This window comes from Malaclemys terrapin, chromosome 2, assembly GCF_027887155.1.
Source record: "Malaclemys terrapin pileata isolate rMalTer1 chromosome 2, rMalTer1.hap1, whole genome shotgun sequence".
NCBI classification, from domain to species: domain Eukaryota; kingdom Metazoa; phylum Chordata; order Testudines; family Emydidae; genus Malaclemys; species Malaclemys terrapin.
The window spans coordinates 197,974,587-197,988,508 of record NC_071506.1 but is presented as its reverse complement, the minus strand read 5'-3'; the positions used below and the strand labels follow the sequence as shown (position 1 = coordinate 197,988,508).

The 13,922-nt window shown below is 41.3% G+C and overlaps 1 protein-coding gene across 2 annotated transcripts in view; it reads right to left on the bottom strand.

Moving 5' to 3' along the window:
- The window catches only part of MATCAP2 (microtubule associated tyrosine carboxypeptidase 2), a 47,249-nt gene that overhangs the window by 17,182 nt on the left and 16,145 nt on the right, over window positions 1–13,922 (bottom strand). The window contains exons 3-5 of one of the 2 annotated variants that reach the window (XM_054020341.1): window positions 5,333–5,476; window positions 3,793–3,925; window positions 882–1,367 (exon numbers count right to left, since the gene is read on the bottom strand). In XM_054020341.1, coding sequence (XP_053876316.1) covers window positions 892–1,367; window positions 3,793–3,925; window positions 5,333–5,476 — 753 coding nt within the window. In that variant the 3' untranslated portion in view covers window positions 882–891. Of the gene's footprint in view, window positions 1–881; window positions 1,368–3,792; window positions 3,926–5,332; window positions 5,477–13,922 lie in introns of those variants that run through there. The other variant, XM_054020340.1, reaches the window with a different exon arrangement.

The window sequence follows — 13,922 nt, the reverse complement described above, 5'->3', positions numbered from 1 at the left end:
GGTGGGAGGTTGAGGAAAATAGCCTGGCTGCTGATTACTCACAGCCAGACAGCCGGGCGATTAGAAGAGACCAGCGGGAAGCGCTGTGCATCCGGAAGGCTTTGAAAGCAAAGTTCCTGAGTGAGCAGGGTAACCTGTGACTTTAAAGTTTGTGTATTGAGAAGCTAAACCTGCCCCCGTTTCTTTACCCAGTTAATGTTGACTATCCTATCCAGTTACATACCCCCTTCACCCCACTTCCAACACACGTTTCAAAATAAAAATAGTTCTACTTTGTTAAAGCACACCGTTTTCTTTAATACTGTATTCGCAGGAATTTTTTAAAACTGGGACGCAGACTGTGGTGCGGAGCGGGTGTACTGTAGTGGCGCGAATGCAGCTTCTAAACTCAAGGATTGACAGGCTCCGCTGCGGTGGGATGGTTGTTTCAACGGAGCCTGTCACCCCTCCTGATAGGGACTGTGTGTATGGGGGGGTCTATGTGACTTTGTGGCAGGGGGAGGACGGTTACAGATCCCCTGCTGTGTGGCTCTGTGATCCTGCCTAAGGACCGCCGCTTAAGATCTGTAACTGCCCTCCCCTGCCACAAAGTCACAGAGCAACCCACCCCCCACCACATAACATGAAAACAACCTCCCAGACTAACCAGGGTAACTAGTCACTGCATCACTGCACTATGTATGTGCCCTGCTGCTGTGCCTGCCCCCGACTATATACCCTGCCAAAGGTGACTGTCCTGTCGAATTACCAACCCCCTATCCCCCCCTCCTCCAAAAGAACATGATGGAAACAGTAGTTAACAGAAACGTATTTTTTATTATCAACCAAACATGGAACTGGGAAAGTGAAACTTGGACGGGGGCTTGTGTCAGGCGGGAAGGAAAGAACTTGTCAAATTTTGGGGAATGAGAGCCTTCTGCTGCTCGAGCTCTCTGCAGGGGTGGAGTGAGAGTTAGCAGGGACTCTGCCGCCTCTCCTTCTGTGCACTTTGGGTGAGGGGAGTATGGGACTTGGTGGCGGGGGAGGGCGGTTAGAGATGGACTGCAGCGGGGCTCTGTCCTCCTGCCTCCGTTCCTGCAGAACATCCACAAGGCGCCGGAGCGTGTCCGTTTGCTCCCTCATTAGTCCAAGCAGGGTTTGAGTCGCCTGCTGGTCTTCCTGACGCCACCTCTCCTCCCGATCCATGTTGGCTTGGTGCATTCGGGTCAAGTTCTCCCGCCACTGGGTCTGCTGTGCTGCCTGGGCTCTGGAGCAGGCTATAAGCTCCGAGAACATGTCCTCCCGTGTCCTCTTCTTCTTATGCCTAATCCACGCTAGCCTCTGGGAGTGTGATGACAGGCTAGGTTGTGAGACAGTCGCAGATGGGGCTGTGGGAATGGGAAAAAGGGAGTGAATTCCTCAGAAAGATAAATGTAGTTGTGAACAAAGAACATAGTCTTTCTCTGTGAACAAGACCATGCACAGCACCTATCACATGCGCACTCAGCACAAGGTCGAATTCTCAGCCTTCGCATTCAGTGCCTGGGGTCTTCTACAGCACATTTGAGAAGCCTCTCAGGAGAACGGAATTTCTGTTGCAGGCAGACATGGTAAGCCGTAGACTTGTGGCAGCTTAAAACTTTAATATTAGCAATGGCCTCATTTCACATTGAAATCAATGTCGGTCCCTGCTGCCAGCAATTCGGCAAGCAGGAAGTCTGCTCCTGTCCCACACCCTCGCGGCTGTCCCCGGGAACGATCCCTTTCGGCTGCCCCTCTCCCGCCTCCACCGCGTGGCTGCAAACCAGCGGTTACAGTTCTGTAAAGGAACGGCAAAGCAGTCCCAACACTAACATTCCCCTACCTCATTCAAAGCAGGTCATCATGAGCGACATCACCCTCATGAGGATCTCTGACAGCGAGAAAGAGCGAATGCTCCGGGAAAGCCTCCAAAGACCAGGGCCGTATGCCGCCATGCTGTGCAGAGCAATGATTCCAGAGTATTTGCTTGTCTCGTGGCGTGGCAACGTGTCCTACTACGGAGGACCCAATAAGGCCGCTCTCCCCAAGAACCTAATGCAGCGGATTTCCAATTACCTCCAGGAGAGCTTCCTCGAGATGTCACAGGAGGATTTCTGCTCCATCCCCGGACATATAGACCGCATTTTACTGTAGCTGCTGTAGCAGTGACTAACCAGTAGAGCGGCTTGGGCAGGACAATCATGCAAAACCGGACATTGCTAGATTTTTTTTCAATAGTTGCACTGCCCATGACTGAACCGTTAAGCTAATCAAACTAATCATGAGAAACCCATTTTTTAAATTGTTAATATTCCTGTTCTGTTACAAATAAATGTTTAGATTTTTACAACACTTACTGGCTGATCCTTCCCCAGATTCTGTGTCCGGGGTAACGGCTGGGGAGGGTTGGTAGGGGATCTCTGTAAGGGTGATGAAGAGATCCTGGCTGTCGGGGAAATCAGCGTTGTGAGCGCTGTCGACTGCCTCGTCCTCCTCATCTCCTTCCTCATCTTCCCCGTCTGCTAACATGTCCGAGGATCCAGCCGTGGACACTATCCCATCCTCAGAGTCCACGGTCACTGGTGGGGTAGTGGTGGCGGCCGCACCGAGGGTGGAATGCAGTGCCTCGTAGAAACGGGATGTCTGGGGATGGGATCCGGAGCGTCCGTTTGCCTCTTTGGTCTTCTGGTAGCCTTGTCTCAGCTCCTTGATTTTCACGCGGCACTGCGTTACATCCCGGCTGTATCCTCTCTCTGCCATGTCTTTAGAGATCTTCTCGTAGATCTTTGCATTCCGTCTTTTGGATCGCAGCTCGGAAAGCACGGACTCATCGCCCCACACAGCGATGAGATCCAAGACTTCCCGATCAGTCCATGCTGGGGCCCTCTTTCTATTCTGAGATTGCACGGCCATCACTGCTGGAGAGCTCTGCATCGTTGCCAGTGCTGCTGAGCTCGCCACGATGTCCAGACAGGAAATGAGATTCAAACTGGCCAGACAGGAAAAGGAATTCAAATTCAAATTTTCCCGGGGCTTTTCCTGTGTGGCAGTTCAGAGCATCCGAGCTCGTACTGCTGTCCAGAGCGTCAACAGAGTGGTGCACTGTGGGATAGCTCCCGGAGCTATTAGCGTCGATTTCCATCCACACCTAGCCTAATTCGACATGGCCATGTCGAATTTAGCGCTACTCCCCTCGTCGGGGAGGAGTACAGAAGTCGAATTAAAGAGACCTCTATGTCGAACTAAATACCTTCGCGGTGTGGACGGGTGCAGGGTTAATTCGATGTAACGGCGCTAACTTCGACATAAACGCCTAGTATAGACCAGGCCCTAGAAAAAGTTTGAGAAACTTTCTACTATCCTGGGCTAAATGTTTGTAATTACTGTATTCTATGTTATAGAGGTTTTTATACCATGCTCATCACTGTAGTGTCTGAGTGCCTTCCAGCAGTGCATTAAGCAATATGACTACTACACATATGTTGTGTTGTTTGTTCGCTCATCCTCTCCCCAGATAACTCAAAACCAGGGGGGACTTGCACAGATTTGGGGTTCACTGGCAACATTTCTCACATCTACATCTCTCAAGGTACTAGTCGGGTGTTTTAGTTCTACTGTATACTACAATTATAAATAGTCCTTTCTTATGCTTTACCACATCTACGCAGCAGGGGCCGGAACTTCTTTTGGGTTTGTACAACGCCTAGGACATTGTCAGTGTTACTGAAAACAAATAATAAATAAGAATGCACATAGTCTCTCTGGCATGAAGAATTCAAAACGTGTCCATACCTATTTCGTGCCTCAGCATCCCTTCTAGCCAGTGCTCACGTGCAGTGGAAACATTGATAGTCAGAGTTGGGCGGCCATTCACCACTGTCATTGAGGCACGAGAAAGCAGGTCCTCAGTGAGATGAACTACAATCTAAGGAGAAAGAAAGGCTTGAGGCTTAAAAGAGTTCTTTTCCTTTCCTGCTTTTTGCCGCTTCTATTCTCCCACTCACTCCCACAGTGTTCTAAGTGGACTCAGTCATATGCCTCTCAAGGCTCTTCCCAACAAGACGCAAATAAGTTTTTGTGTCTCTAGAAAGGTTCTGTTCCCCTGTGCCTGTGTGAAGCATCATGGACTTCAGTGGGACTTCACATAAACATAAGGGTTCAGACATGCAAATCAGATGGCAGAACTGGAACCTAACTGTCCTAGAGGGGAAACAGTGAAACTGACTGAACAAAAAGTGCGGTCAAATGCACTAAGTTAACAAACTGAGAAAAGAGAAAATAACTCTCTTTTAAGTCATTTATTGGAACCTTGCATATTACTAGTAGCAAGAGAAGGTAAATTAAAAAAAAAAACCTGACAAATAGGTACTTAAATTGACTGAATATATATACACAGTCAATTTAAGTACCTATTTGTCAGGGTTTTTTTAAAATTATTATATATATATATATATATATATATATATACACACACACACACCACACACACACACACACTTAAAAATACATTGAAACTAAGATTTATTTTTAAAAAATTCATTTCAAATCTTTAAAGGTCACCTACAGAAGTAGGAAAGTTTAGTATACTATCTTGCTGCACTATGATGCTTAATGGGCCACTTAATACTTAAATCCTATTCTAGTGGATTAAGTGGTACACAGTCCTTGTGTGGACTCTTTCCACAGGAGTAAATATCACCGTGTGTGTGTGTAATATTCATTCCTGACATTCAGGTAAGACTAGACAAACCAATGAGGTCTACCCGGTAAAATTCAAAATCCAGCATAGCTCTCCTGTTTAAACCTAATTCAGCATAAATGTATACAACAGGAACAAGAAATATAGGAAGCAGCAAAAAAAAAAAAAAGCTTTGCAATATAAGATGACTGCAAATTAGAGGAGTTTGTAGTGTGATACAGCATTAGAAAAACCCAGCGCAGGTTGAGGCAGACATACACATAAGTGACTAAATGGGGATGTGCTACTCTACAAGTAACTGAAGGGATAAGGAAGGAGAGTTGTTATTTCAGGTACACCTCCAAGTAATAGAATGAAATTAAGAATGGGAACACATAATTCAAGTAGCAGGAAAACTTCCTGATGAGATCTATTACATTGTGGAATAATCTCCCAAGAGAAGTAGTTGGAAGCCACATTGTTTAGATCATTTAAAACTAGAATGGACAAACCCATTAGAAAATATAATGTAAGGAGCAAGTCTATATTGACAAGGGATGCACTACTAGATAATCTTATAGGTCTTTTCTATCTCTAATTTCTGATTTTGTGATTAAAGGGGAAGCTTTTTCATTGATCCTGTGTGCATCCTACCTCACCAAGGCAGCCTTCTTTCACCATGTATTTCCTGACATGATTCCAAATGCGACTTTTTGGTAGCAGGCTGCCTCCAGTAGCCTGCTCAAACTTTTCATAGCTTCCATATTTCTGCAATGTCCGTTCCATAATATTGACAGACTGTAAAAGACAAATGCATAGCAGATATAAGTGCAATAAGATTCCAGCTGCAGACTAGCAATTGTATTACCTCTGCAGCTATGGGACAAATGGTTGTTTTTGTCCCTTTAACTCTTACGGGATACATTACTGAACTCCTGTAGTTACATGTAAGCTAATACCCTCAGTAATCAACTTCTGTCATCCTCAGAGCCACATATGAATGCAAATACATTAAGAAAAAGTTGCAGGAACCTGGTTTACTCATATTAGACTCCTATGGACACCATCATGCTCCACCCCTAGTATTAGCTCAGTAAATGGAAACCAATTCCTCTATGACTTTGGGAAAAGTCACTTAAACCCAGATACTCAATGGGAGTTAGGCACCTAAATACCTTTGAGGATCTGGGCCTCTTTGTCTCAATGTCCCCATCTGTAAACCAGAGATGAAAATGTCCTTTCCTGCCTCACAGGGATGATCTGAGGGTTAAGGAGTTATCACTTCTCTCATTCAATGTACAAATGTTAAGCATTAAAACAATCTCTCTGTTTATTTTTTGATATTTTTTAATTTAGAAATGCTGAATCATGACTAAGCATTCCTGATGATTACTGATATTTTAACCCCTCTGTACAATGGATGCATGTGTTTGGAGAGATATGGGGTGAAGGACTGGGAAATCTGTTCAGTTTTTCCATTTAATTATGGAACTATTTATCTCGTAAGCACAAGAAAGGTGGCAAAAACACTTGGCACACAAACTGATATTAAGTGTATTTATCTGGAAATGCTTATACTTTGTTGCTGAAAACAGAACTGAATATAGATAGCACAGTGTTCAGCCCTGTATGATGGGAACTGAGGTTATTGTGGCTGAAGATCTTATAGGAGAGATGGGGATAGCCTACCCCAATTTATTTTCAAATATGCCATTTAGTGCACTCCAAAGACAATAAAATACTTATGAAGATCAATTTTATGATATCCAGGATATGTCAACTTTAGTAGGGATGATTTAGCAGTAGCAAAGCAGGGAAGAGAACTCCTTCAGAGACAGGATGGGTGAGGAGAATTCAGTTTGTTGGGAGAATTTTTACAAGGAGCTCCCAGGAACTCCAGCCAGCCAGTATTGCCAACCACAAATGTTAAAAAATCATGAAATTGACTTAACAATCATGAGATTTAAAAAAAAATGGGTTGAGTTCTTTTTATTTCCCTGCTATTTTTGAGCCTTTAGGGTTCATTTGGGTCACATTTTCAAGCTTTTCTCTACAACCATCAGGACCAAAAATCTCCTTGTTTTAAAAAAAAAAAAGCTGATATTCTCTTATGTTCACAAGACTCCCGGAGCTGGAGCTTTCAGACAAATATAAAATATGAGACTTGTTATAAAACGATGAGAGTTGACAATGCTGCACTGGACTGTTTATAGAAAACTACCCATCTAAGATGACGTCACATCATTTCAAATGTATTCCTCCAATATTTCTTGTTGCTCCCTTATTTCGGGCCTGATCCTAGTGCCCTCAAATACAGTTAATATGAATGGGATTTCAGGGTCTGCACCATTTTACAGGATTGGGCCTTGAGTAAGTATCTCTGAGGCTAGGACTAGACTGCAGTCACTGGGTGTGATTGTAGTTTGTGTAGACATACCCCGAGCTAGCTTTAATCTAACTCGCTCAGGTCCCAGAGTAGTGAAGCGTAGCAGCGCACATTTCAACGTGGGCTAGCCCCACAAGTAATTACCCATAGTTCCAACTGAAGGGCATGCTGCCACAGCTTCACTGTTCCAGGACCTGGGTTAGCTAGATTAAATCTAGCTCGGGTATGTTGACTCGAGCTGCAATCTTGAAGTGTAGACATAGCCTTAGTTTCTTGCAAAAATTAGATTTTAATGTTTTAATTATGAGAACTGCATCTGCAAACTATGTTGCTGGTTATAGGTCTGCTCCTTCAAGATGCTGGAACCTCCCTGAAGAAGAGCTGAATTTCCTCCTAACTTCAATGTGAATAGAAGATCTCAGCACCTTCCCTTGGGGAGAGGATCAAAGTAAGAAGGAACCATACTTTACCAATGTTAGTCACATTGCTAAGCCTTAGTGTACTACTGGAAGGTACCCTGATGCTACAATGATAAGGTCACTATAAGAATTATATAAAATAGATTAGAACAGGACTGAGCCTTACCACATTAATAATGCAAATATAATACCACTTATAATAATGGGAAACACAAGACTTTTTTTAAAATGCTCTGACTCCCAGTATACTGCAATAATAAGGTGACTATGCACACACTTTGCGACTAGATTATTCTGATATTTGGGGAACTTGGTGGGTAGACTTACTGTCCATAAAATATGATTAATTTAGAAACTTACACAGCTACAGATAGTCTTGTTTTGTTTTAACTAAAACGGAGCAATGCCAAGCAATCATCATTGGAACACACTATAATGTTATGCATGAGACATTCTTTAAGTATTGTAGCTCTTGGCTGAAAGAGAGAGAGATTCTCTGGATGCTGAACAAACATTCCACTCCATTTCTGATATTTTCCTATGATCAAGTTTAGAATGCTGCCTCTCACTTACTACAGTATCCAAAGGGCCTCCTGTGAGATCTGAAGGCTCTATTTAACTGTGTCGATCAGCAGCAAAGTTACTAAACTTAGCTCTAAAGAAGCCATTCTCCCTTTTTTATTTTTATACACAGGTTCAGGGACAAAGGATATATCTGTGTATTACGTGTACAGTAATTAGCATGACCTTTCCTCCCTAACAGACATCTGCACCTGATTTACCATATCAAGTTATTTACTGAACTGCTTTATAAGTGTCTTCCCCAGTCCTGCCCCCGGCCCCACAGTGATTTATCTCTCTGCCGTCTGCCCCGGGCACCCAAAACATACTGCTGGGGAGGATCGTGTGACCGCTCTTGTGGCTTCCCTTTGTTTCCCCCATCAGAAAGTCATTTTTCTGCGGGGAAGAAAAAAAATATGTGGGGGACATAGATTCTGCGCATGCGCAGTGGTGCAGAATTCCCCCAGGCGTAATCTAAGCAACATTTAGTTCTTAGTTAATAGCCCAGTTTGTTTATTAGTCAGAGAACCTGTGTGCTTTTTCCAAGTTTTTTTTTTAAAGGCTGAATTATTAACTTGTTCTAGCCATCTTCTGATATTCATTTTAAATGGATGCTTTCCTGTTACTGTGCAGATTTTGATGTGTGCTCTCATGCTTGTATACATCACTTATAAGAAAAATAAGTTTCCTACTTAGTTACAGGAGTACAGTTTACTTTCACTGAATAACCTGAATAATTCAGTACAACAGTTCTTCAGTTTCTCTTATAGCTTACCAGATCTTTTAAGATATTCATGTTACCTATTAGTTGCTATATACATCTGGTTTCACTGAACAATAAATTTAATTTCAGACTTTCATTTAAACAGAATGTCTCCTTTAATATTTTATCCTTTGGCATAGACTTTTCTTCACTGCTTTTTAAACAAGGAAATTCAATTAAGTCTCTTAGGTAAGCACCTGAAATGCTAAGAATTGGGCACCTTTATAGTCTCTGAGGCTCAAATCCCTTTGAACATGCAACAGAGATCTGCATTCACAATTAAACTTAATTGACCAATAGTCTCTTATTCTGATTCCCAGCCCTCTTTTCTTCTCTCTTTCTTACCCCCAACAGCTATTCAATTCCACCTCTCATAAATGAATAGTGGATAGCTTTTACTAAAATGCATTAAGATGTTGAAAATAAGAATTTAAATTAAATTTAACAGGCAGTTCTGGTAGGTGAAATTACTGCACTAATTGATCAGTAAAGGCCCAACTCTGCCACCCTTACTCATACTGAATGAACTCCTTGCAAGTTATAGTACTACTCAGCATAAGGGTAGCAGAATCTGTCCCTGTGGGTACTATCCAGTTCTCATGAATGCCAATGAGAGCTTCTCAACTGAGAGCTAGATAAGGCCCTAAAACTTTCTGTCACAACTATGTTAAACTTCATAATTTAACCACAACAATAATACATTAATTATATAATAACCACAGTAATATGTTTACACAATGAACAATAGGGAGTGTTCCAGGCCTGGATCCTGCCACGCCTTGAGTGGGTTGTTAGTCATGAGGCCAAAGGCAGAGCAATGCAACTCCCCAAGAAGCCGTAATATGTCTAAAGTTATCATGTACAATTATTTATTACGACATTGCCTTTAAAAAGCTCTTAAATAATTTGATCAAAATTGTAATAAATCCTTGTGAAAAAAGTTTCATATTTTCAATTCTGTAAATAGAAAAAAAATGTTAAAATCATTACTTTAATAGTCGAGTCAAAGTGCTTCACACACATTGCTAAAATTGGCCTCTCTACACTCTTGGGGGGACTCGGGGAGGTAATAATTGTCCCATTTACTAGCTGGGAAACTGACGCACAGATAGGTTAAGGCCAAAATTTTCAGAAGTGGCTGCTGGTTTTGGGAGCCTCTGTTTTTGGAAGCACAACTTAAGATACCTCAGGCCTGACTCTCAGAAAGTACTGAACACTCACAACTCCCACTGACCTCATTTGTAGATGTGGGTGCCCTGCACTTTCAAGCCCTATCTGTCTCAAGATGAGCACACCAAGAATGGAGGCAGACAAATTAGTAGCCACTTTGGAAAATTTGGTGGTAAGTGACTAGCTCAAAGTTGAGTCAGGAATGAAATCCATGAATCCTGACTCCTGTCCCCTACTTTGATCACTCAACTTATCTTAAATAAAAATAAAAACTTTACAAAAATCTTTATTGTACATGTTTAAGTGGCTTCCTACTCCCAAGACTTTCCCCAAGTCCTTTCTTTCTCCACTTTTTCCACCCTAGCCACCACTCGAGGACTTTCTTTTTCATTTAATTTTTACTAGATGCTGAGTTGGAAGCAGCATGTGGCATCAGAATCATCTCTGTTGTTGGGGTGTGGAAGTGGGAGTAGAAGGCAGGCCTACCCTCATGCTATGGGCTGCTGAGGGATGTGTCCCAGCAGTGGTTTCAACATACTGTTTCTGTCAGAACCAAGTATCTCATCAGGGCTTCAGAGAGATGCTTCAAACACGAAGGGCAACCCACACTAGTCCCAGTTCAACTTTTAAAAAAAATTAAATGAAAAAACAGCTCTCACTGGTGGGGACTAAGCCTTGTTAAGAAACAGAGATAAATAAGGAGGAGGGAGAACTGGAAGGAATCTTGAGAGCAAAGTTGGGCAAGAGGAGTGGCAAAGATGATGAGAATAAGAACTAATCTCTAAAGCTAGGGAAGGGATGATATATGAAAAGAGCACAATAAAGGGAAGGGCTTTCTTTCTACAATTACTTGCCCAAGGTCACACAACAAGCAATAGAACCCCGGTCTCCTGACTCTGAGGCCAGTGCTCAATCCACTGGTTTACAGAGACTCCCTTTGTAAGGACAAAGGGATTGAGAAGAGATTTGAGGATGTGGATGAAAATATATGTACTGCCTGGTGCTGAGTAAGTTTGTTCACAACATGAAAGCTCATAGATAAAGGTAAATGAAGAGGTTTAGTAAATGCAATTACAGGTAATCTTTAGTAGATAATCCTGCATTTTGACATTGTTTATAGAGGAATGTTGATATTACCTGTGATGCAGTTTAGCAAATAAAAGCAGCTCTGACATATGGTACTATCCCAGAAGAATGCTCTGCCATTTAGCTAATCAGAATGCAATATTTTCTAATACTACTTCATTATAAATAGCAGTGAGGAAATTTCTTTAGAACACTGAACACAAATGAAGCTCTCAGTGACAGGAAACTCCGATCACTAATGCTAGGCAAGGGAGTCTCTGTAAACCAGTGGATTGAGCACTGGCCTCAGAGTCAGGAGAGCGGGGTTCTATTGCTTGTTGTGTGACCTTGGGCAAGTCATTGTAGAAAGAAAGCCCTTCCAGAATAATTATGGTAACCAATCAAAGCCTGAGAATGTTACAAAAACACTGGGGCCTATGTCCTGTTATAGGGGAAATGCTTTATGTACTGTATATAGCAGTATTTGACTACGAACTACTTGACATACTGGGTACTGTTGGTTAACTAGTTCCAAGAGTTGAACTGTCTCTTCAGAATGTATCAGTCACTATAAAAGGCTACAGAGTGTCCCCCCGTCTCTTCCCAAATTCATTTTTCAGTTCAGACTTTCAGTTCACACTGAAGTGAGGCAACAACTTGGCCCACACCTTAGCAAGAATATACAAGTTACTGATTGTCATTTTAGATAATATGTTGGTTCATCTGGACAAAATCTGTAAGAGTCTAAATTCAAATCTGCATGAAGATGAGGTTTTCTACTGCAAGCGAAAAGAAATAGTGCCATCTGCTGGGATTGGTATTACTTGAGTTATGACTGCTCATATTTTGTTTACTTAAAGTCCAGAATCTGTTTATTCAATTTCTTAACAAGTCAGACTTTGAGACGATGTTATTCCTTACAATTTCAATCACTTAAAATAATTCATTTGATCAAGCCATTTGCAGCTCTATCTGGGAAGAGACGTTTTCCCTTGCTATGTGTCTGACTAAAGAGAAACCATCAGAAATATCACGGTTCACTGGACAGAACACAAACATACTGCATTACTGTTGTATTATGATATTAAAAATTGTGGTTCTCTGCATTTAATTATAAAATAGAAAAGCTTAAAGTGACATGTCAGTCCCTAAAACCAGACAGCATATTGCTGACATTCACTATCAGAAAAGGCATTTATTCATTATTACAGTGGTTCGGTTTACTGAAATAGGCTGAAAGAAATCAAACCTTTAAACAGATATTTCACAGGTTTCTGTATATGCAATCTTCACATAAAATGTTTTTAAGGTCTCATTTTTTAAAAAAAATTCCAACATACCAGGCTGAATTGTTTGTTTTTTCATAATATCACTAGCTCTTTTTGAATTTAAGTGCAATCTGCAAAATTTAGTTTAACAATAAAACTATTTTATTAGTTATAGAAGGAAAAGAGGACCTGAATTTGCAATCATCTATTTTTAATGCTTCTAAAATTATCCAACGAGCAAAAGGACATTTTTTTTTTTTTTTAAAGACAGAAAGAGAAAGAAAAAACCAATACATGCTCCTCAATAAAGGATTTTTTTCCACTTTTTAGGACAGAGCAGATAAGTTATAAGTTCTGTTTTTCATAATGGTAATAATAAAACCAAGCTAGTGGGTTACATTAATATATATTTTTAATATTAATCTGCAAACTACACCTTTAAATATCATAAGACAGCTATGTGAATCAATAAAAATGAATCTCTGAACACGTCCGTGGCCATAAAATTCTCCCTAAATCAGATGTTAGAGTCATGGGTGCTTGGGTTTTTTGTTTTCAATTTTTGCACTGAGCTTCTTTGTCATTTTGAAGTGAAATAATTTGCCTACTCATGCTCACAAACCAGAACCTACTACTAGTAGGTCCTGCTAGTGAAGGCAGGGGGCTGGACTTGATGACCTTTCAAGATCCCTTCCAGTTCTAGGAGATGGGATATCTCCATTAATTTATATTTATTTATATTTATATTTACACAATGACAGAGCTTGTAACCAGGACATCACTTACAATATTTGATTCTCTGCTAAACACATTTTCCAAACACTCTTTATTTCCTAGGCTAGTCAAGGATCTTACTAAAAAAGCACCAGTGGAAAGAGGGTCACTTCTGAAACTGGGTAGATAAGCCCTGACTGTGTCTTATTTTGTTTACAGTTAAAATAGTTTAAAGTTAAATAAAAACATTTTGAGCCTGAGAATACATAGGTAGTAAGCCACATTACTAAAACGAATGGAAAACTCTGCAGATTAGTGATCAGACAAACAACATCATCCTAATAATCCACAATAATCCACACTGAAATTAGGCCATGTATCATAGGAAAACTGATTTATGCAGCTTTACCTGTCCCTGGAACAGAATTTCAGTCACATTCAAGGGCATGGGCACTGATTTGCTGCCTGACTGAGCTTGATGCAATGTGAAAATCCTTCCAAAGCTAATTAAACCAAATGAAAGCAACACATGCTTATCCAATAATCGTGACCTTAAGGCAAGCAATAACGAATGTATGATTGCCCCCTAAATCCTCGTGTCATCAAGAGGACTGGCAGATTTTCTAGGCTCTTTCCCTCCCTCCCTACTTCCCTCCCTCCAGCGCCTCCTTGAAACATATACAAAAAAAGTAATTACTATGTGGCCCCTTTCATGCTGTAAATGGGGTTAGAGCTACAAAATGTTATAGTAAAATCTTGATCCACAGAGCAGGCTAGTCAAAGAAAACAAGAAATAAAGAAAGACATCTAGTAATTAACATTTTGTGGGCAAATCCCTATAGATCTAGGGTTACGATACGTCCGGATTTTCCCGGACATGTCCGGCTTTTTGGTCATC